Genomic DNA, 23,616 nt, shown 5'->3' with positions numbered 1-23,616 from the left:
TCTATTGAATTGTAGGCGTGGTCTAGTAGATAGAACTCTGGTCTCATATGCAAGAGATTGGAGTTCATTTCCGCCTGGAAAAGTAGCCTATTTTGCCACCAGCGTAGCTCAGGTGATAGGGCAGTGATGTCAAAGCAAGCGCATTTTTCTGACCTTGACGTCGTGCGCGGGCATCAAGCGCTATGTATGGAAGGGGGAAGGATTATGTATATAAATAAGCAGCCTGTCGGATTAAGAAAACAGTGGTGTGCAAACTTCAAACGGAACGTGAAATTTTATGTCGTTATTTTTATATGGCTTCTTTCTGTTTGACATTATCTATATTATCTGTAAAACAACAGTACTAACACCAATTTCTTAATTTTGCTGTTGTGTTTTAAACGTTAATAATATAGTAAAGCGTTACCTCAGAACAACACTGGATATCTTGCAAAAATCATACTTCAAATAATGAGGATAAAAATTGCTATTGAACATCGAGTGCAATGTATAAACAAACTTTTGATTTAATATGAAGGTAAACCAACAAGAAACTTTGTTTACACATTGCACTCCATGTTCAATAGCAATTTTTATCCCCATTATTTAAAATATGATTTTTGCAAGATATCGCACTGTTGTTCTGAGGTAACGAAAGAGTTAAGAAGGAATATTCACATAAATTCCAAAGTAGTATAACTATACTGTACTAATTGAATGAAACACTTCATTCATAAAGGAAGTGATATCCCAAAGAAAGAGATTGAGTATGACATGATAAGTTGGAATTGATATTGATAATATCTTTAGCCTTATAAAAGTAATCAATAAACTAATCAAAATAATATTATTGTACAAAGCAAAGTTACCTAGGTATATGTTTTAACTGTAACTAATATTACATAACAAAACTCTTATCGCATTATGCTTTTAAGGTGACATTGGTGCGCAAATTCCTATCATCAGATTATTAAATTATTTTCTCGAAGTCTGTTGAAGCTATAGAGCTAACGTTTTTACAACACATGGGCACATATATTTTATTTATAATGTAACAGTAGTTGCTTTGCTAATTCATTTCATTACAAACATTTTCCATGCGAATTTTTCAAAATGCTTGATACCCTATCTTCAGTAACACGTATTTACGATATATTAGATTTACGAAAACCTTGTTTCAGTACCTGTAAGGCTACTAAATTAACATAACTGAAAATTTCACTTTTCTGTAAAAAAAGTTGAGAAAATGTTCCTTTTGAATAAAAGAGCAAACTTGAGTAAAATGAGCAATAAAATTAAAACTTACATTCTTATAATGCAATTCTCAGACAAACCTAAAAATTAACATGGATACAGTTTTAATAAGTTCTTTTCCCTTTATCTATTGAATTAGTGCTGGCCATCCTTGTATATAGCTCGACCAAGCGGCATATACTACCTTTTTCGTCTGTCTCTTTCCTTTTCACTGTAAAGCGCTCAGGCTCTCCTGAGCTCTAAAGCGCGCGCTTGCACCTATGGGCATCTTTTGACATGACTGATCTATTCCCTAACATCATATCCCACCTCCCTCAAATACATTTTAATATTATCTCCCATCTACGACTCGGCCTTCCCTAAGATCTTTTCCCATCAGGTCTTCCAACTAACATTTTATATGCATGTCTGGATTCGCCCATACGTGCTACATGCCCTGCCTATCTCAAACGTCTGGATTTAACGTTCCTAATTATGTCAGATGAAGAATACAATGCGTGCAGTTGTACGTTGTTTAATTTCCTACAGTCTCCTGTAACTTCATCCCTCTTAGCCCCAAATATTTTCCTAAGTACCTTATTCTCGAACACCCTTAACCTCTGTTCCTGTCTCAAAGTGAGAGTCCAAGTTTCACAACCACACAGAACAACCGGTAATATAGCTTTTTTATATAAATTTTAACTTTCAGTTTTAATAATGTGTTGTTTAGCCAACTGTCCGAAGACAGGTTTGAACCTCTTAAGCAGCACGAATAAGGCATCGCTCATGAGGCAACTAGGCCAGGAGATAATTGGGTAGGGTGGCCAGTTTCTTTCCCCCTCCATTGCATACATCGCCGATTAGCTACATATTCCACTAATCAGATATCAGCCAGAACGTCAATCAGAGGTATGTTTTAATAATAATAATAATAATAATAATAATAATAATAATAACAATAACAATAATAATCTCTACTACTTGTTGGCAGGGCTTAAATAGCATTCCAAGAGTTTCAGGCAACCAAATGTTGAAGTTCATTAGGTCTCGGCTTAAAACAATATCATATTAGACTTAAACAGGTTTTTTAATGACTATCATTACAGGGAACTACAGGAACTTGATGCATCCAACAATGCTCTCACTGACCTTCCAGACGCCCTGCAGTCACTTACTTCACTCCAACTACTAGACCTTACAAACAATCGCCTTAAGGCACTTATTCCAACCACTCTTGGAAATATGAAGGCGCTGTCTGAGCTCAGGCTTGCCAGAAACAAATTAAAGCAACTTCAAGAGGACGCATTTCACGGTCTTCCTCAGCTAGAACTTCTAGACCTGGACAGCAACGAACTGGAGACCATGGAAAGCAACGCCGTCAGGTCACTGCCAGAGCTGAAAGCAGTGCGACTTGGACGTAACAGACTTGTAAACTTGCCCAGTGCTGCCTTTTCTGATCTTCCACAGTTGCAGAGTGCTGAACTTCAGGAGAACCGACTGGCCAACATTGCAAATAATGCATTCACTGCAGTTCCCCAACTGCTGCTGTTGAATCTGAGCTACAACCAGTTGACAGGGTTAAACAATGCAGGACTGAAAGGTCTCAAGTCCCTCGAAGTGTTGGACGTCAGCCATAATCAAGTGTCCAGGGTCGGAAGTGGAAGTTTGGACGGCATGGAATGGCTTGTGGAACTCAAGGTAAAATTTGAGTAGGTACAGTGTGTAACCGAATTCGCGCGATAACAATGCAGCATGATAACTCTTCAGTGTGACTATTGTCACGATGTTTTTTTTTTAATATTATTCAATTAGTAGATGACACACTAATTTCTACATTTCATTACAGCAATTTTAAGAAATATCTTTTATGTTTATGGGTAATTCCATGTCAACTCAACCAAAGGGCGTTGCATCATCACTACCAAACTGGCTATTTTTTTCAGAAAGTAAGTTCAAAGAAGATGGAAAACGAAATTTACGACACAAACTACTAGAACTCTACCGAATATGAGGATAAAATATGAAATCTGAAATCTCGACCCGACATCGCCAAATATAGTCGTGAAAACTTGAAGAACAAAAACAATTCTGACTAAAATTAATACCAGAATATTTCTTTTCTTTATTCATTATTTTGCAAACTGATATATGTCATTGATAGTAGTATATGAGAGGTAACTGCCCTGAAAAGAACAAATCTCTATCTTAAATCTATCCTGTTGGAAAAAAAATATTATAATATACTAAATTTCAGCACTTTTTCGTTATATTATGTGACACTTCTGTGGACAACCCTTGAAGTTTTGGGACATAATTGTTTGCCTAGTTTGTACTGTAGAAAAATATCTTTGAAATGATATACATATGAATAACACATTTATCATTAGTAATTTACTTTGAATAAGATAATTTTGTATTCTAGTGCTAATTTTCAAAACTTTGGACAGCTCTGGCACGCAAACTATTTATATTTCACGATTTTCCTTGTAGAATTATGCATGTCATATTAAGACCTCTTCGGGGGAAAAAATATGTTAATTTTTATGATAGTCATGCAACATTTTTTTTTAAATTGGTTCAGTTAACATGGAATGACTCTTTTATTACACCACTGCTCTTACACAATTCCCACATGGTAGGGGGCCTATATTATAACACACTATAGGGTAATGTTGCTTATATCGCACCACTTTAGCATTTATAATTTTTATTGAACAATACAGTTCTTATTTTCTGCATTCCTTTACAGAGATACATTCCCAGAACATTTACCTTTCATGTAAAAAAGAATCCTTGAATTTAATTTAATATTTTTTAATTAGAATGACGTTTTCGAAACACTTGTCAGTGGTGCCATTTAGGCAACTAGTTTCCTAAATAGCTCCTGCGGTTTCTTAAATAGCACCTCTTTATCTGCAGGAAACAGGATGAAGGAAGCTTTTAATATTGAACATATTGAACAGTATTTAATATGAATAATGTAATAAAGGCAAATTACAAGTTTATTGAAATTAATGAGAGTAACGCATCTTCAAATGAAATTGAAAAATAGAGCACAAATTACCTAAAATTCCTGAATGCGTTTTTTATTGTTGCACATTTGCCATGTACTTCACCAGGCAGTTCAGACTGTAAACTGCGTCACCTTTTCTCCGCGATTATCTCGAAGCCACCTAAGAACTGCTTCATGATATAGGTGTCTGAAATGGTTTGAAGATAGAAACATCTGAAGGCTGGGCCTCTGAGTATTATGACGAGGAAGCTGAAACAGGAGCACATCATTTTCCCGAGATAATCTAATAGGTTCTAAATTTTTGGAATGGGTCGTATAGGTGGACATACAGAAGCAGCACTTTTTTCTATGGCAGGTTTAAGTGGCAAATAAAATGATTGAGCTATACGATAAATTGTTCACTGTTCATGTAACCTGACTCAGAGAGCAAACAACTAACGGTCCTGGAGGAGCACCAGCTGATAATGTAGGATGTACTGTTTGACGTTTAAAAATTATCATGGGTGGCACAAAATACCTGGTGCGCTTGTGTAACACACGCTTGTTGTATTAACGCCCTTTTCACCACTTGATATTGCACTCACCTGGTGCATTTCTCGTTCAGTTAAAATTTTTGGGGCCTTCTTTTGTACGGCTAGAATTGCTACATTTGCTCATATCGCACCGGTGCGAATTAGGCACCTACAAAGTGGTGCGAATTGAGAGAAACTAAGTCGTAAGTTATTATTTCCTTCATTCTCGCCTATAAAATCACACATATTCGAAAATTCTACTAAGTTAAATGTTCTTTAACATTTCTTTAAACTAATAACAACTTAAGATTATGGATTCCTTTGCATACAAATTCGTTATTTAGTTACAAAAATGTTAGTTAAATAAACATTCACCTGAGCGATTATATTAGATACACTATCACCACGCTGCTGACGCAAAGAATTGGCAGAAATCAAGTGACATGGTGGTAGTTCATATGGTAGATTGTAACAATACCACTAGATGCCACACTACTACAGTAACTTGTTTTAAACTAGCAGTTGTGCTATTTAGGAAGCGGTGCGATTTATGCTACTCTACCCTACTTAATAATAATTACATTATTGAAAAAAGAATGTCTAATATATCGATATTTACGTTTACACATAGAATAAAGAATGAACCCAAATGAAAACCGCTGACTGAAGTATTCGATGTTCGTACGCTTTTCTTTTCATTTTGTACATCCCTGGAAATTTAAATAGGTTATCATGTATTCTGTCAATAGTCTAATAATAATAGATCTCTTTTATTCTTCTCTGTCCTATTGACACACTTCAAACACAGATAGCTTGAAACGCTTGTTATTTCTTTTAAATTACTATCTCAGATTTTACTGTACGATATGATTAAATTTTGAGATACATTGTAGGTATATTTACGTGGCATAAACAGCAGATAAGTAGGTCTAAATAACAGGACGTCAGGAAATTAAGAACAATAAGGCTTTCGAAATCCGGTGCGATGATAATACGGAAAAAGTGGAGAGGAAACTAATGTAGTGGAGATTTAGAAAGAAAAATAGGTAATAAGTAGGGCATGCTCTTTCCGTTTGATTGAGATTTGAACAATCTCACTGCAACACTCGGAATATATTTCATAAAGTTTAAAAAATGTACAGTAACTCGTCACCATTTGCTCATCTCTATAGAACATGTGTCACTACATTCAAACATTCTTTCAGAATTGCAAACAACTGGATTCAATAGCCCAAAAGTAAAAAAAAATAAATAATAATAATAATAATAATAATAATAATAATAATAAGTAAATAAATAAATAAATAAATAAATAAATAATGTAAATCTAAATTTCAGATGGACAACAATCACATCTGCACGATTCAGGGATCTCCATTTAATGGAATGCCACGTCTTCGAGTCCTCAGTTTGAAAAACAACAGAATGACGACGCTGGCTGAACCTGCATTCCAGAGGCTTCGTAACAATATTGCTGTTCTGGACATTGACGGCAATCCCTTGTCCTGTTCTTGCGGTATGATATGGCTGCAGGCGTGGCTCAAAGAGGCATCTTCAGAAGAAGGCCCGCGCTGTGCTGATGGTTCTCTTCTCAAAGAAGCACGTCTATCTAGACAAGATTGTAGAAATGTAGAAACTCCTGCCAATGGTTGTGAAGCATCAGCTCCAGGTAGGCAATATGCCACAAATATTAGTGGGAATGTGTTCATTTGTAAAATTACTGGTGAAATTCAAACATGTGTGAGTTTTATTAGTAACAACAATGTAATTTATTCGTCACAACAATAATTCCTTTCTACAATTCGCCTTAAACGCTCTCGTCAACAATTGGATTTTCACTCAACACAGTATTCGTTATAGCACTCCACCGACGACAATGACAATTTACTTGGACTATTACGCACAACAATGAACTGTTAATCTTAACTAATATTTACAAAGCACTATTTACAAATCAGAATTACCAGTTCTCAGTTCAGAGTTCTTCTATCTCAGTCACTCGAGTTCACGGTATCTCGAACCACAGACCTTCAGAGACAGTTCACTGTACTCGAACTCGGGTCCCTCCAACTGCGGTCCACTGCACTCGAACTCAGGTCCCTCCAACTGCGGTCCACTGCACTCGAACTCAGGCCTTCGGATGCTGACGCAGATGCGGACGCACACTCGAGTCGAACTCCGGCACACAAGTCTGGCTTGCTTGCTCTGGCTTACTCACTGACTGAATAACTGAAAAACTGCTGTCGTTCCTTCGCGACCGTAATTTATAACCACAGCGACGTAGCCTCGAAAGTTCGAATTCGCGAGTCTTCCATTTCGACGGATTTCTCGGCCTCTCTAGGCAAGCAGAAGATGCGCGCGCAAACTCTCTCCACTCTCTCGCCGCGTTGGCCCTTTCCCCCCTCAGCCGCGCGCCATTCCAAAGTGCTCCGCGCGATTTTCTCTCTTGCGGGACGCTGGTCGTGAGTTCGAATCTCACGTCGCTGTCACACATGGTACACGGCAAATTTCAAATCAATATCATCATAATCATGATCATCATCACTATAATCAACATCTACAACACAACCATCATATTTCGATGTCTTCGACTGTGTGACCAATACATGGGCCATTCCTCAACAATGTGTCAACAATAGCCCTCTCTCCCTTTATCTTATCTCTCTCTCTCTCTCACTTCTAATTATCTCTTTCTCCTCTCGCGTCATAAAGTTACTCGTACATATAAAATTCTTCAAAAGAAGTGTTTATCTTAGTGTTGTACATATACAGGGTGGATATGAAATAACCAGACATGTTCAAGGAATATTAAGAGCACCCTATAACTATGAAAAAAACCTACAATACACTTTGTTGTGAAATGCACGGTGAAATAGATAATTAAGTTTAAACGTTCGCGTAGCCTCTCGTGGCAGTGTAGACAAACCATTACATAGGCTACCCGCCGAACATAACCTCTTGGGCTTACAATGACGTAGGCTACCCATCGCTCATAACCTGTCCTTGAAATTCAATGTAAACAAGACGTTACTTGTTCATTTCCATTAGCTTATTAAAAGTTATTCATAATTTAATGGTACTTAAAAACAATTATTAACGCTAGAGTCATTAGCAGGCTTTGGTCCTGGGCACAGAAACGCATGAAGTTCAGAACGCACGGCCGATAATGTTGTGTTGGTCGAGTGAAGTGGGAGATGGAGCGCGCCGTTTCTTCGTGTCTCAACATGTAAACAGTCCGTCATAGTATGGCAAAAAATATATTTCACCCTGTACAGTTGCAGTATATGCAGTACATTCCTAGTGTAGACAATAAATTTTTACCACTAAAGTATTAACGTGAGTTGTAACCTTCAATCAGGTGTCCCTACGCCGAAGCCTGTTACACGTACCGCAGCCAAGCAGCAATACACACAACAGTAATGCACATTACGGACCCACCTGTGCTGTTGCAGTCACCCCTCCACAGGGGCCATGACGTCATTTATACTCTGTGTACTCTAAACCTCATACTGGTTACTCTGTGTCCCTAGGCCGAAGCCTGGTCATTAGACATCAAACCAAAATAAGAACCTTGGTAAACTCACGTGAAACATTATACAAACATTTCAGAGGTAATGTTCATAACGACCCCATTCGCTTCTACACATGCTTGACATTTCCTCAACCAATTTTGACGCGTCCTTGCGAGGATCTTGGGTCGTTTCTGATATCCCTAGCTGCCTGGAAAATACGGTTGTGAAGTTCGTTTCTGTATTAATTTCACCCTTGTACACTCTGCACTTCATGTTGTCCACAAATAAAAATCCACGGGGTTCAAGTCTGGGGTCCTGGCGGGCCATACCACAGAACTAAAACGGCCGATCCAACGATTCGGGAATTTCCTTGTTAATGACGCACTGTACGAGCGATATGGGGTAGTGCACCATCATGGAGGAACTACATCTTCGTCCTCGTCTCCAAAGGAACGTCCTTCAACAATTTAGATAAATAATTCCTCAAAAAATCGTTTGTACGTTCTGCCTGTCAAGCGAGGTGGAAGCACGAAAGGATCAATAAGGAAATCACCTATAATACGACCCAGATATTGATAGAAAAGCTTTGCTGGAAATACCACTGTTTGATAGTGTAAGGGTTTTCCACAGCCCACATGTGAGTGTTGTGAAAATTTGTGATGCCACCACGTGTGGAAGAGGCCTCGTCCGTCACCAGGATATTTGCTGCAAAATCTGGATTCTAGGTACATTGATCGAGTAGCCACTCGGAAAACACCACTCTTGGTGATAGTCATTTAAAGGTAAACGCTGTACGCGCTGGGCATGGTATGTGAGCAATAACTGTTCTTTAAATGTTCAAAGTACAGTCCAGTGCGATGTCCCAACATCTCGAGCAATTTCACGACTGCTGCATCCAGGATTTTCTTCCATCAAATTTAAGATATCCTTCTCTTTGTCGATTATTTCGTCAGGGCGTTGCCGCCCACTGTTACGATAACCTGGAACAAAACTGCCAGTATCACGGACTCGCTGACAGATTGCAATAAAATATGTTTCTGGATTTGGAATATTCCTCTCAGGATATCGCTCTCAGCTACACGGGAACTACATCGTGTTTCGCCGTAAATTGATATCATATCAAGATCTTCGCTGTTTGAAAATCGCAGAATTATCTGATACACACAAGCACTAAACAACAACTCACCGGCTTTCCAAAGTAGGAACTGTTACAAGGAATCGAACTCAGGTTTGTCTGCCGAGTGAACGACCCCCACCGCAACTACCCCGTCATGTTAGCACTAACAACCATTCACCGGCTCTTCAAAGTACGCACTGATACAACAAGAAAACGAACTCAGGTTTGTCTTCCCCCAACTAACCACCCTTTCAGGTTACAATGTGCAACCTTCTCGAATTCTAAAATGTTTAAATTATCCTTATGTTTACATTGAATTTACTCGAAAACTGTCCACTCCATTGAAATACGCCAGAGGAAAAATAATTCTTTATTGGATTCTCTATCAACATGGGCATAAGTCACGTTTCCACTCGCAATATTATCGAAACAGGGTGTTAGAGATTTTGGGGAAATTATTCTTTCTGCGAAAACTATAAACTTTACATCAATTTGATTCTAGACTTTTTGTTATATGCAACATGAACTATTAATCCTGATAATTTGCTTGATTATTTTACTTTCACTCTGTATGAATGCTCATTTCTATAGCCTACTGCATAAATACAGTATGTCCCGTAGAATCACTACCCCAAAGAAACCTGAATATCTCCTAAACTTATAGTGACAGAATAACCGGACTTAGATTTTATGTTAGAAAAACTCTCTAAGTTTCAATAGATCTCCACTTGTGCGCCTCTGGTGGCCCGAACAATATCAAGTCAGTATTCTTTCTCCCTCCATGTGTTCCGCAGCATTACATTTATCATTTCGCTGCAGCTTTTGTACAAGTTGGATTTTGTATGCTGTAAGTCGCAATCTTTTATGGACAATGTTGTGAACAGTCGACTTCGGAGTACCCAGCTCTGAACTGGCCCGTCGAATTGATTTGCTGGGGCTGCGCTGAAATGCTTGCCTAACAGTTTCAACTTCAGCTGCGGACACTGCTTGTTTGCCGCTTCCCTTCTTCCTTAACACAGAGGCTTTTCCAACAGCTGATTATACCATTTCACAATGTTATTACGCTCTGGAGCATTTGCACCATATTCTGCCTAAATCATCTTTGCACTGCAATTGGGAACTTCAATTCGGCTAACCAATAACAACATTTCACTTTCTGCTGTACCGTGAATTCCGACATTTTAACTCTATGTGTTGTCATACCACAGTCTAATATATACAGTCACGAAGCTCAATATGTACAATATGACAAAAGTATCATTGAATTGCTTGCTTATTGATATGTATGAAATCTTTTATTTTTTTTTCACTTCTTTGTATAAAATATAGTTGAGGATGTGAAAAACACGCAGTTTTAAGTTAATGTCTGCAACTTTGAGCGACTGTCCTTAAGCTTCATTTTAATATGGCCATTACAAATGCTAGTGGCATTGAAATTGCGGTTGCTTAAAATTGAATGAGTATCCTAGCAATACGTGGAATAAAAACATCTTTTCTTTTTGCAGTTAATATTGCCAATTCTTTTACCTTTCATATGAGTTTTTCACACCAATTCTTATTCGTGCATAATTTTGGTGGGTTAATATTTCGCAATAGTACTATTAGTTATCCAATATTAAGTAAATTATGTGGTAGCAATCCTTGTAGTTTCAAAGAATTCTATAATTCAGTTGTATAAAACAGTCTGCTCACTATCTACAAAACTGCATCGAGGAATTCATAATACGGTCCTGGACTGCGTAAAGATATTTATTGCATGAATTATCTAGTTTTAGCCTTCATGATGTGTAACAACAATGTAATATAATTTCGTGTTAAAATTTCCAAGGCCTCGTGAAAGTCGATGTTGAATACAACAGACAAATAATAAAAAAACAATTGACTGTAGAAGATTTTGCATTTTAATAATTTACATGAATTTTGATCTATTTATTTTTATTTTTTATATTTTTAATTAGTTTAACTTCCATTTGCACAATTTTAATGTAGCCTATGTTCTTCTCCTGGTTATGAAGGTTAAATGTGCAAACTTTGGCACATATCGGTCAAAGCGTGTAGATTTGTATAGAGAACATACATACATACATACATACATACATACATACATACATACATACATACATACATACATACATACATACATACATACATACATACATACATACATACATACATACATACATACATGCATACATACATATAGTCCACACCTGTTGTGGAGTAAAGGTTAGCGCGTCTAGGCGCGAAACCAGGTGGCCCGGGTTCGATTCCCGGTCGGGGCAAGTTACCTGGTTGAGGTTTTTTCCGGGGTTTTCCCTCAACCCAATATGAGCATATGTTGGGTAACTTTCGGTGTTGGACCCCGGACTCAATTCACCGGCGTTATCACTTTCATCTCATTCAGACGCTAAATAACCTAAGATGTTGATAAAGCGTCGTAAAATAACCTACTAAAATACATACATACATACATACATACATACATACATACATACATACATACATACATACATACATACATACATACATACATACATACCCACATTCAATTTTATATATTAAGATGTACTAAGAATCCATTTCTGCAGTTTTGCTCTCCATTTCAAAACTGTAGCATACATTTATACAATGGTTGCACTTTCAATACCGTAAACACATATAAATAAACATAGCACGTTGGTGAAATGGACCACTACAATCTAAAATATAGTAGGTGCTACAAGTTACATTTCGTTTGTTTAGGCTTTTAGTAGGCCTTGCATAAATGATTTTTGTTCATGCTTTTGTTTGCCTAAACTGGTTTTTACTACACCTTTTTCCACATTATTTCAGAACTGATCAATTTAATTTCAGAAAGCGTCATTTTTATTTCAGATTCGTCATTTGTATTTCATATTCATCAATTGTATATCAGAACCCATCAATTGTATTTCAGAAAGCGTATATATATATATATATATATATATATATATATATATATATATATATATATATATATATAATGCAATAAAATTTAAAAATCATTACAACTGTTATATCGTTTATTAAATTGTATTGCATTTTATGAAGTTCAATGAACATTGTTGAAAATTGACCAAATTTGTGTATTTTATTGTTATATATATAATATATCTCCGAGTGTATAAAAAAAATTTATGGCCGAGTTTTGAATGCAAGAAGTATTATTTATTTATTTATTTATTTATTTATTTATTTATTTATTTATATTTGTTTACTTATTTATTTATTTACTTATTTATTTCCTTTTTATTTATTTATTTATTTATTTATTCATTTAGTTATTCATTCATTCATTTATTCACTTATTCATTTACTTATTTTTTACTTATTTATTTATTTACTTTTTTATTTACTTATTTATTTATTTTTCATTCATTCATTCATTTATTCACTTATTCACTTACTTATTTTTTACTTATTTATTTACTTTTTATTTATTTATTTATTTATTTATTTATTTATTTATTTATTTATTTATTTATTTATTTATTTATTTATTTATTTATTTATTTATTTATTTATTTCAACATCATAGTTACCTGAAACGATCAGTAACCATTACAATGATTCTGTAATTCTATTTAATTCAACAACAGATTCACAAAATAATAACAGTAATAATAATCTTGTACACGGGGTATGCTTCCCTGTACAAACGCGGTAAATAAATATGTATTTTTTTGTTTATATGAAATTACCATAGTGATGAATTATAATCAAAATTACTTGTTAATAAATATGGTTGATATTGCAATGTTACAGGATCAAGCACTTCTCAACTACTTTCAACGTGGATGGAAGTTAAGGATAGTACTGTGTCACCACAAGCACCGTCACCAGAAGAGTCTGAGTATTTCTACGATGAATATGTGGAATATCAGTATGAAGACGGGAACTCATCTACAGCCAAAAATCATAGTACACTTATGTTGACTACCGACATCCCCCTAATCGTGGAACCTTCCAGCGCAGATCCTTCCCCAGCCTCAAACGGCGTATCATCTCACTATATTCCTGGCGACACACCCACCTTCTATGCTGGAAGTAGACACGAAAAGAACAAAACAACTGGAATAAACAACGCGATTAAACAGCCACCTGCCACGCCTACTCCAAGTTCCAGCGGATTTACTTTCTTCGGTATACCTCTTCCGAGTTTAAGTTTGGGAGGATTGTGGGGATCGGGAAGGAATGCAGATGCTAAGGCTGGAAATAGTGGCATGAGATTCGTCGGTGCAAGAGGTAAAGTTCAGATGTTACCTTCTCCAACAGTCCAGACTGGAGGCTTTGTGCCAATGTTACCAGGTTCGGGCGGTTTTGTTCCAATAGCTGGACCGCACGTCAAAGAGAACAGCTTCAATAAGTCTCATGGAACCCATATCGATGCGGAGCATCAGCTAAGAATCAATTACACTACATGGTCAAGACCCGGCAAGAACAACAGTACAATAAGCCATGTCAGAAAAACGAGACCGGATGCTCCTCGCCTTCATCCTTCAAAAATCCCTTTTCCCACCTTAAATCCTCATGTAACACTCACTACTACTAGACCTCCAGTAGACCAAGTGAGTCTGTTACAGTCCACAATTGATCCGTCAGCAAATGAAACTGCGGATGTAATCAACCATAGCTGGCAAGACAAGCAGAATCTGTTTGCTGCTCCATCGAGCTTACCAAATGATTCCAATTCAAAAGATGTTGAAGAAAATTTTCTGAATCACACTATGGCTTTAAGTACACAGTTCTCTCTGGTAACGAATGACATGGAAATCGAAATGGCAACAAAATTACCAGAAGAGAACAACATATTCTCATCAGACGTCAATCAACACAAAACAGAGAAGAATGAAAGCCAAGAGCAAAATGACGGAGCTGGATGGGGGTTCGTCAACTGGTTTGATCCGCCAACGCCTGCCACTGAAATAAGTATCACACAAGGTTAGTCATTTCCATGTACGTAGTTTCACAGTGTTTTTTTTTTTTTTTTTTAACTTTCTCGTTATACGAATTTGACAGAAAATATTGTGATGATGCAAAACACCCATTTCAGTATTTTCATATAGGCCTAAGTAAAATCTTTCAGAATTCTTTATACTGGAAAAGCATTTTCAACACAGCGTCTGTCTGTCTCTCCGTATACTACAAGAATTTCTACAGTGTTCTCATTTTACAAGGAAACTTCGCATTAATCCACCTCCGGCCGACTTCCTGCTCTTCCTGCCAGTTCTAGGAAACATCCCAGCAATTAGTTGCTTCTGAGAATTGTACCGAAACGTGTGTGTGATTGTTGCTTGTGTATTGAGTAATCGGTTGGAAAATGAAGTATACGGTTGAACACTGTAATCTAGTTTCCTTGTAAAATGAGAGCACTATACAAACTATTGGCCTATGATTCAATTCAATTTAACCACGCATAATGCACATGAAGTATAATAATTTTAATAAAGGACTAGTTTCCCTTTATTTCACATCGAAGCACACAGTGGTGCTCGACTTCAAAAGCTGTTAGATGATTTTCATTGTACGTAATTTGTTGTATATCGTATGTACCGACAAATTAGCTAGGTAAGTTAGTAGTAGTCTGATATATGTTTTCTGAGAGAAATTCATTATTATTATTATGATTATTATTACTATTATTATTATTATTATTATTATTATTATTATTATTATTATTATTATACAGAGCTATTATCGTATGTCCCAGAAAAGAGCGGCCGACCGTCCAGCTGCTCCCTTTGTAACAGCTCTGTATAAGAGTGTGTAATTAATTTTCTTTTCAATAGTAGATTCGTCAAGATTCATATTAATTAGCAGATAGAAGAGAAGCCTTCTTGTCTCCTAATTGTTAAGAAGATTGAAATGAGAATAGTGAAAACTTACGTTAGTAGGCATTGAAACAAAATGTTAACTAGTTAGATTAATTGAAATGTGTCTCAGTGAAACGTACAGCAGGGTCCGTATAAGCCAGTTTCTATCTAATGCTTTTCCAATTCACTGCGAGATAAAGCAAGGAGATGCACTATCATCTTTACTTTTTAACTTCGCTCTAGATTATGCCATTAAGAAAGTCAAGGATAACACAGAGGGGGTTTGAAAAAGAACGGGTTACATCAGCTGCTTGTCTATGCGGATGGCGTGAATGTTAGGAGAAAATCCACAAACGATTAGGGAAAACACGGGAATTTTACTTGAAGCAAGTAAAGAGATAGCTTTGTAAGTAAATCCCGAATAAAAAAGTATATGATTATGTCTTGTGACCAGAATATTGTACGAAATGGAAATATAAAAATTGGAAATTTATCTTTTGGAAAGGTGGAAAAGTTCAGTTATCTTGGAGAACAGTAACAAATGTAAATGATACTCCAGAGGAAATTAAATGCAAAGTAAATATGGGAAATACTTGTTATTATTCGGTTGAAAAGCTTTTGTCATCCAGTGTTCTCTAAAAAAAAAGCTGAAAGTTAGAATTTATAAAACAGTTATATTACCGGTTATTCTGTATGGTTATGAAACTTGGACTTTCACTTTGAGAGTAGAACAAATGCTAAGGGTGTTCGAGAATAACGTGCTTAGGAAAACACTTGGGGCTGAAAGGGATGAAGTTACAGTAGAATGGAGGAAGTTACACAACGTAAAACTGCACGCATTTTATTCCTCACCAGACATAATTAGTATTAGTATTAGTATTAGTATTTATTTATTTAACCTGGTAGAGATAAGGCCGTCAGGCCTTCTCTGCCCCTCTACCAGGAGATTCCAACTATAATATGAACAATAAATTACAATTAGTATTAAATTTATGATTACAATTACAAATAACATTACAATTAGTATTAAATTTACAATTACAATAAAATCAAAGTACGAGAAGATTACCTGACTAATTAAAGCTAGATAATTTATTATAGAGAAACAAAGAATATTTTATATTTACTGAATTACAAATTAAATCTAGAATAACAAAATTGTATAGCGATTAAATTACTGGATATTGAAATATTTTGAGATGGATTAAGGAAACCATTTACAAGAAATCAATTACTGACCAAGTGCCTAGTATGTTTGCGTTTGAATTCCATTTTATTTCGACAGTCCCTGATGCTAGCAGATAGCGAATTCCAGAGTCTTAGGAATATTAAATCCAGACGTTTGAGATGGGCAGGGCATGTAGCATGTATGGGCGAATCCAGAAATGCATATAGAGTGTTAGTTGGGATGCCGGAGGGAAAAAGACCTTTGGGCAGACCGAGACGTAAATGGGAGGATAATGTAAAAATGTATTTGAGGGAGGTGGGATATGATGGTAGAAACTGGATTAATCTTGCTGAGGATAGGGACCGATGGCGCGCTTATGTGAGGGCGGCAATGAACCTCCGGGTTCCTTAAAAGCCATTTGTAAGTAAGTTAAGAAAATAGGACTGTTATATGAATTTTTAGACTTTCACGATGACTGTGATTGGAATTAGGCTTTTGGATAATTCATTGTGTCCTGGAACTTAACATTTCTAATGTTTCGGAACTACATACAGGTTCCACCGCGAAACCAGTTGGCCCGGTTTCGATTCCCGGTCTGTGCAAATTATCTGGTTGATGTTTTTTCCTGGGTTTTCCCTCACCCCAATATGAGCAAATGCTGGGTAACTATCGGTGCTGGACCCGACTCATTTCATCGGCATTATCACCTTCATCTCATTCAGACTAAATAAACTAAGATGTTGAAAAAGGATCGTAAAATAACCTACTAAAATAAAAAAATAAAATACAGGTTCCATCATCAGGGTAAGAGTTCCTGAGATCTTAACAGAAGCGGATCATCACAATTAACGGACTGCTAGGACTGAATGGCACTTAGAGTCGGAGCAGATAAAGAATCTGCCCCGGGGTTGCTTAATTAAAAATAATAAAGCTCTGTAAAAAGCATAGAGTTCAGCGGTAAAAACACTAGTATATTGGCTCAGTTTTTATTTAAATGTCTCTCCATTTGTAACGAAGGAACAACCAACACAATCATTTATCCGGGATCCTTCAGTAAAAACTAATGAATAATTTGGAAACTGTGATAAAAGTTCACTAAAACGAAGTCTATAAACAAGCGCTTTTTTTTCGTTGTTGGTAACTCTATAGCATCTATTAGATGTTTTATGGTTGTGCTAACAGATGGAGTTACTTGTCAACAATGTGACGCTGAAACGTGTGTTCAGGTTACTGCCCAGCGACAGTCCTGAATAAACAAACGCTTGTGTAAAATTCTTGAAACATCGGCTCAGACTTACATCAAACGTGGGACGTCGCATAATCCACGGAGGAGTGGTGGTATACTCCAGTGTACGAACTGATGGTAAATGGATGTCGAGCTCAGAGAGCAGTTCACGAAACCGCTGGACGAAGTCTCCGTGGATTTTCCCTGTATCGGCCGTAAAGAGACGAATGATGAAAGGAGTCGTAAGAATTGTGCTCAGGCTGCTTAAAAGCATATGAGCACAACAAGACATTACGTCGCCGATACAGGGATGGTTCTCCTGCTTCGCAATACAGGCTCGCTATCCGACTGATTCGGAAGACCTCTTAGCAAATCGTATCCCATGATGATAGATAGTATCTAAAAGACGTACTTCGATTTACTTGCTGAGCCATAAATAACACAGCCATAATCCAGCTTCGATCGTATAAGAGCTCGGTAAAAACGTAAAAGCACTGTACGGTCTGCATCCCAGCGAACCTCTGACAAAAGGCGTAAAATATTTAACGATTTTTCTCAAATCATGTATATGCGCCTCCCACGTTAATTTATAATGAAAGATAAGGCCCAAAAATCTCGCAGCGTCTGTATTATTGCAACCCCACTCCATTAAGATGCAGTTCAGGATGTGGATGCAGTCCACGATGGTTGTAGAAGTGGACGCACTGCGTTTTTAGAGTGGAGAATTTAAACCCATTGCGAACAGCCCATTCTGGTAGCACGTTGATGACCAGTTGCAACTGTCGACCTAAAAATAAGATATTCCCTTTACATACCATAAAAGGCGCAAAGAGGACATGGATGTAGAGCTCCATAATTCCGTGACCTCGGCATTAGAATGAAGTAGTATAGTCGACACCACGCTACGGCAGCCTGCTTCCTTCCGTGAAAGACCCGGTACTCAAATTGACAGGATCTGACCGGACCCCAAGGCTATTCTGGAAGTTTTGGCAATGAAAAAATTCCCGCCGCCTACCGGCATTAAACCCGAGGTTTTCCAGCCCTAGTCAATTTCCCTAACAACTGAGGTACCCGACCATCTTATTTATTTATTTATTTATTTATTTATTTATTTATTTATTTATTTATTTATTTATTTATTTATTTATTTATTTATTTATTTATTTATTTATTTACTTATTCATTCATTTATATATACTGTAATTTATATAAATGTATATACCTACTTATTTACTTACTTAATTAACCCCTGCGGTGGCTGAGTAGTCAAATCTCCGGCTTCTCACGCAGGCGGTCCGGATTTGAGTCCCGGTCTGACCTGGAATTTGAAAAATCTCTAGCGATGTTTATGGCTAACAAGATTGCAGTTGGGGTTTTCTTCAGATTCTCCCGTTTCTCCACGTTAAGCATCAACATCATTCCATTCGATCTCCATAGCATTCCCCGAATGCCGGCTGGCGATGCACGGAGGAGGATGGCTTAGGGACGAATGGGTTGTCTGCTCTAAATCTGGATACGTAGCGAACCTTAGTGTAGTCAGCCGGTGTGGTTGGGAATGCGCCTAGCTCGAGGGTGAGCACAATAGATCTTCTAAGTCGCAGTGCTGGGTCGTAGTGTCCCCCTTCGAAATGCAATATAAAAAATATTTAATTGCTTATTTATGTAGGCTATTTACCTAGTATTTATTACTTATGTGCGTAATTACTTACTATTTATTAAATTATATTTCTGTTCACGTATTTATTTCTTATTTAAATATTTTATTTATTTATTTATCTGCTTTATATTTATTTATTTACCTATGTTTTTACTTATTTATCTATCTATCTATCTATCTATCTATCTATCTATCTATCTATCTATCTATCCATCTATCCATCTATCTATCTATCTATCTATCTATCTATCTATCTATCTATCTATCTATCTATCTATCTGTTTTACCTATTTATTTATCTGTTTTCTTATTTATTATTTATTTATTTATTTATTTGTTTAGTTAGTTATACTTATGTATTATTTATTTATTTACTTATACATTTCCATAGGCCTAACTAATTAATTACTTTTTTACTTGTTTACTTATTTCATGCTTAATTACGTATTTATTAATTATTTAATTTATTTCATTATATATATTTAGGGTAAAGGTTGGTAAAATTGTGATGTGAGTAATATTGTTATAGTTCTTTTTGAGAATTATTACATTTTACTGAGCGAGAGGAAGATCGGTTTTATTGCGTCAACGTATTAAGGGAATGTTCCTGGATAAGTTTCTGCACAAAACCGATCCTTCTCTCATACAGTAAAATTGTAATAAATTCTCAAAAAGAATTATCACAATATTACTCGTATCATAATATTACCAACCTTAACCCTATTTACATTTCTTTTCTTTTTTTTCAGTAAGTCAACCGACTACAGAAAACTCGACACCTACTTTGCTTGGTAACTTGTGGGGCATGATATCCGGGCAACAGAACCAGGACTCTCCTTCCTCACTGTCGGCTCTTCTAGTTCCCGGAGGCCAACAGCCTCAGTTTCGTCCGGCAGGAGGACGTCCAACAATTACCAAAGTTTCATCCTCTACACCCACACCAGTATCATCTGAAGTACCAACAGAAGAGTATTTAAGAGGGCCAGAACCGAGTAGCACCAAGTCCCGCTCTCTGCTGTCTCCAGGCACTAGTAGCAACTCTTCCGTGGATTGGTACTACCAAAATTATAACAAAACAAACCTAGAACCTTACGTGGGCCCTGGGAAGACTACGATGAATAGCGTGCAAGTGCGTGCTGAAGCGACTGTGTTGTCACTCATCACTTTGATTACAGCCACACAGTTCGTGTGAGAATTCAGGCTGTCATGGAGATTCTGAATCTTTCAACCGTGTGTTGATATTTCATTTATCCAGCGTTTCGATACCACTCTGCTGCATAGTTGTCAACCTCGAAAGGCAGTAATGTGGGAGATTATTATTATTATAACACTTACAGAATCATTCATGTAATATGTTCCTTTCTATACCTTTCAAAGTGTAAGTCATCTTTTGTAAAAGGTTGGAATGGTAACTAGATGAAATAGCAAAATTATTTTAAGCAATAATTTAACGATTTTCACTTACAACATACAACGTTATAATACCAACTTGTTACTTTCTAACGGAACACATGTATTTTCATCACACTGATGATTGCCTTTCCTAAAGAAATGCAACACAATGTCAACCAATTTCACAGGCAGTTGCTCTAGTTTCAATTGTACGAAGTGTTCAGTTTAGGTGCACAGCAGGGCAGACGTAGGCCACCTCAATCGAGTAACTGCAGACTTCCCCTTAACTCCTCATGCCGCCTACTCCGCCCGAGACAGTAATGTTTTGGCCCGATACGAGTAGACAGGAAGGTAAGCATTGCTCAGTGACGGATTGTACGAGGTAGATCATCATAGCTTTTGTGAACTTTCGGCTCTTATACTGGTCGCCTGAAATTCACCACTGATGTACAGTGCTTTTTTGTGCATTTGGTGGTGTAAACGAAAAGGACATGGACGGGGGTTTCCCCGTTTCCTTTCACTTCTCCGTTGTGCTCAGGACTGCAAGAGGGTATACACAATTGTGTCGTGCAAATCTCTAGACGTGAAGTGCATAAGCTTGGAGATTAGATTCGCAGACTAGACATAAAAGCGAGTAACATTTGAAAGAAGGTCTAATAATGCTATCAGTAATTAGAAGGCTTACAGTATATTGTTACCTGTATGATGGGGCGATGTTTATTAGAGTATTTACATTGAAAATAATGCACATATCGTCGGCACAAATGATGTGCTAAAACTGTAAAAATTAATACTTTCATATCACGAAAGCTAATATACATGTTAATTCCGTTCAAATGCAGGTACATTTCTTAGAACACGTATTTTACAATGCAAAATAAAAAAGAGACTCTTTTCCAGTGAAAGAGAAAAATATATGTTGAGTAATATCTCTTTCCATACTACAGTATTATCTGTTTTTTTTAAGATGGGTCATGACATTAGCATTGTGATCGGAAAAACAACTGAATTGCACATAGCGTGGTTAAGTCTGTTGCTATGGTAACAACGGTTGAGTTACCAAACTTACCGTTCCCACGTGGCGAGTGCTTAATAGCTCTATTGTCACATTTATTGTGCACACAATGTTAGCATTGGTACGTTTCCCCTTTCATTCTCTGTCGGTTTCAGTGGCGACTCGTGATATTTTTTGTATATAGGATATGAGATTGACTGATGACCAAGACAGAAACTAATATTAGTAATAATAATAATAATAATAATAATAATAATAATAATAATAATAATGGTAATAATAATAATAATAATAATAATAGAAGATGCAAAATCAATACAAGTAGGCCTATGTTAATCTTTGGCTCACCATTCTGGAACTGGCAATTTATTAGTAGTGAAGTTCAATTCTCCTCCCCATTTTAGTTGCGAAGATGGCTCCTAAGCCATTGTACTGCCCGATATTTACCGATGTTCCGTCGTACGTTTGCGCAATTAATTTCTTGCTACAGTTAAGTTCTTCTAAATGATCAAATACAACTTCAGATATTCTTTCGCCTGTCCTGTCATGTGAAAGTCCTGTTAATTCTTGTATTTATTATAGCTTATTTTATTTATTTTTATGTAATTTTGTTTTTTATTTATTTTATTTTTATATTATATCATTTAAATTATTTATTATTTCGTTTATTCTATTCTTTTAAAATGATCAATGAACTGCATTTAAGGAGGCTACTTGAAAATTCTTATTGTAGTCTCTGACAGGGTCTCCACGACCCAGAAAGAAGGATCATAGTATTAGGATACGCGGTCATATCCTCAAACGCGGTTAAACTCAAGCCGTACTCCACCCTCCGCACCCTCTCCTGTCCGCTAACTTTACTGCTAGAAATACCGTTTGCTGTAAGATATTTGGATGGTTCCTCGGAAATTATTTCTGAGCTGTGTAGTGGCGACAACTCATGACAGAAAGTGGAAGCTTAAAGGAAATTAATACGCCGGGACGCATTGAAAATCAAAATCTGTAATTAAAATGTTTTCTATCCTCAGAGGCACGAAATTAAACTGTAGGATCATCCTCATATCCTTCATGGTGGAATCGCCACTGGTCGGTGTTGTACTTTTTTTTTACCTTCGCGTCAATTGTCAGTGAATGTTTTAACGTCAGCCATCTAACGTCTAGCTCCCATCAGCTGACAGCTAGTCCATATTGGCAACATAGCACTGTAGTTCCAAGCTCGGCCGCTTAACTATCATGTCCCATCTTTAAAAAAAACTAGTATTGTGAGATCAGTGAGCTCTATACACTGAGTGGGATACACATGTCTATCTTCGCACATTGAGACGCGAGGTAGCGTTGTGGTTAAGGCGTAACGCTGCAAGCCGGATGCTCGCGGGTTTGATTTAAGATGGGGTCAAGGATTTTTCTATTGATCTAATCCTTTCAGTCGCACTATAGTCCTGGGGTTTGCTATAATTGTTTTTCTTTACGTAACACTCCACTAGATAAATTCGTTCTTCAATAGTATACGTCGTCTTCTCACAAAATACGTGTACACCACAGCGAACTTCAAACTCAATTGAGTCAAGATACGTTGGAACCCGAGACGGAGTAGCCCTATAGGACATGTCACGGCCAAGGTCGTTGCGCAGCGCACAATTTTGCCGCCGGCTTGAAGCGTGATACCAGCATTCCTCGTAAAATGAACTGAGGTAAAGAAATAATAATAATAATAATAATAATAATAATAATAATAATAATAATAATAATAATAACAATAATAATAATAATAATAATAATGTTTTCAATAGCATTTATATTATTACTTTGTTGTAACTGCTAAATTGCGGATGAAATCAAACGCTGTGTCTTTAATTCGGGTAATATCCGCTGATTTTCAGTAAAATTATACTGGGACATCATTTCATTTTTACTTCATTTTTTATTGTACCTGAATTTCTGAATCTACATCACTCCCACCCC

At 36.7% G+C, this 23,616-nt stretch overlaps 1 protein-coding gene across 2 annotated transcripts in view; it reads left to right on the top strand.

Moving 5' to 3' along the window:
• The window catches only part of atk (artichoke), a 283,822-nt gene extending 260,440 nt beyond the window's left edge, over positions 1-23,382 (top strand). For both annotated transcript variants that reach the window (XM_069820681.1, XM_069820682.1), the window contains 4 exons: positions 2,319-2,910; positions 6,076-6,406; positions 13,150-14,325; positions 19,997-23,382. In XM_069820681.1, coding sequence (XP_069676782.1) covers positions 2,319-2,910; positions 6,076-6,406; positions 13,150-14,325; positions 19,997-20,439 — 2,542 coding nt within the window. In that variant the 3' untranslated portion in view covers positions 20,440-23,382. The remainder of the gene's footprint in view (positions 1-2,318; positions 2,911-6,075; positions 6,407-13,149; positions 14,326-19,996) is intronic.
• Positions 23,383-23,616: the final 234 nt, after the last annotated feature.

This window comes from Periplaneta americana, chromosome 3 (assembly GCF_040183065.1).
Source record: "Periplaneta americana isolate PAMFEO1 chromosome 3, P.americana_PAMFEO1_priV1, whole genome shotgun sequence".
Taxonomy (NCBI): domain Eukaryota; kingdom Metazoa; phylum Arthropoda; class Insecta; order Blattodea; family Blattidae; genus Periplaneta; species Periplaneta americana.
Note: the sequence above shows the minus strand (reverse complement) of the source record. Positions and strands in the feature narration are given on the sequence as shown.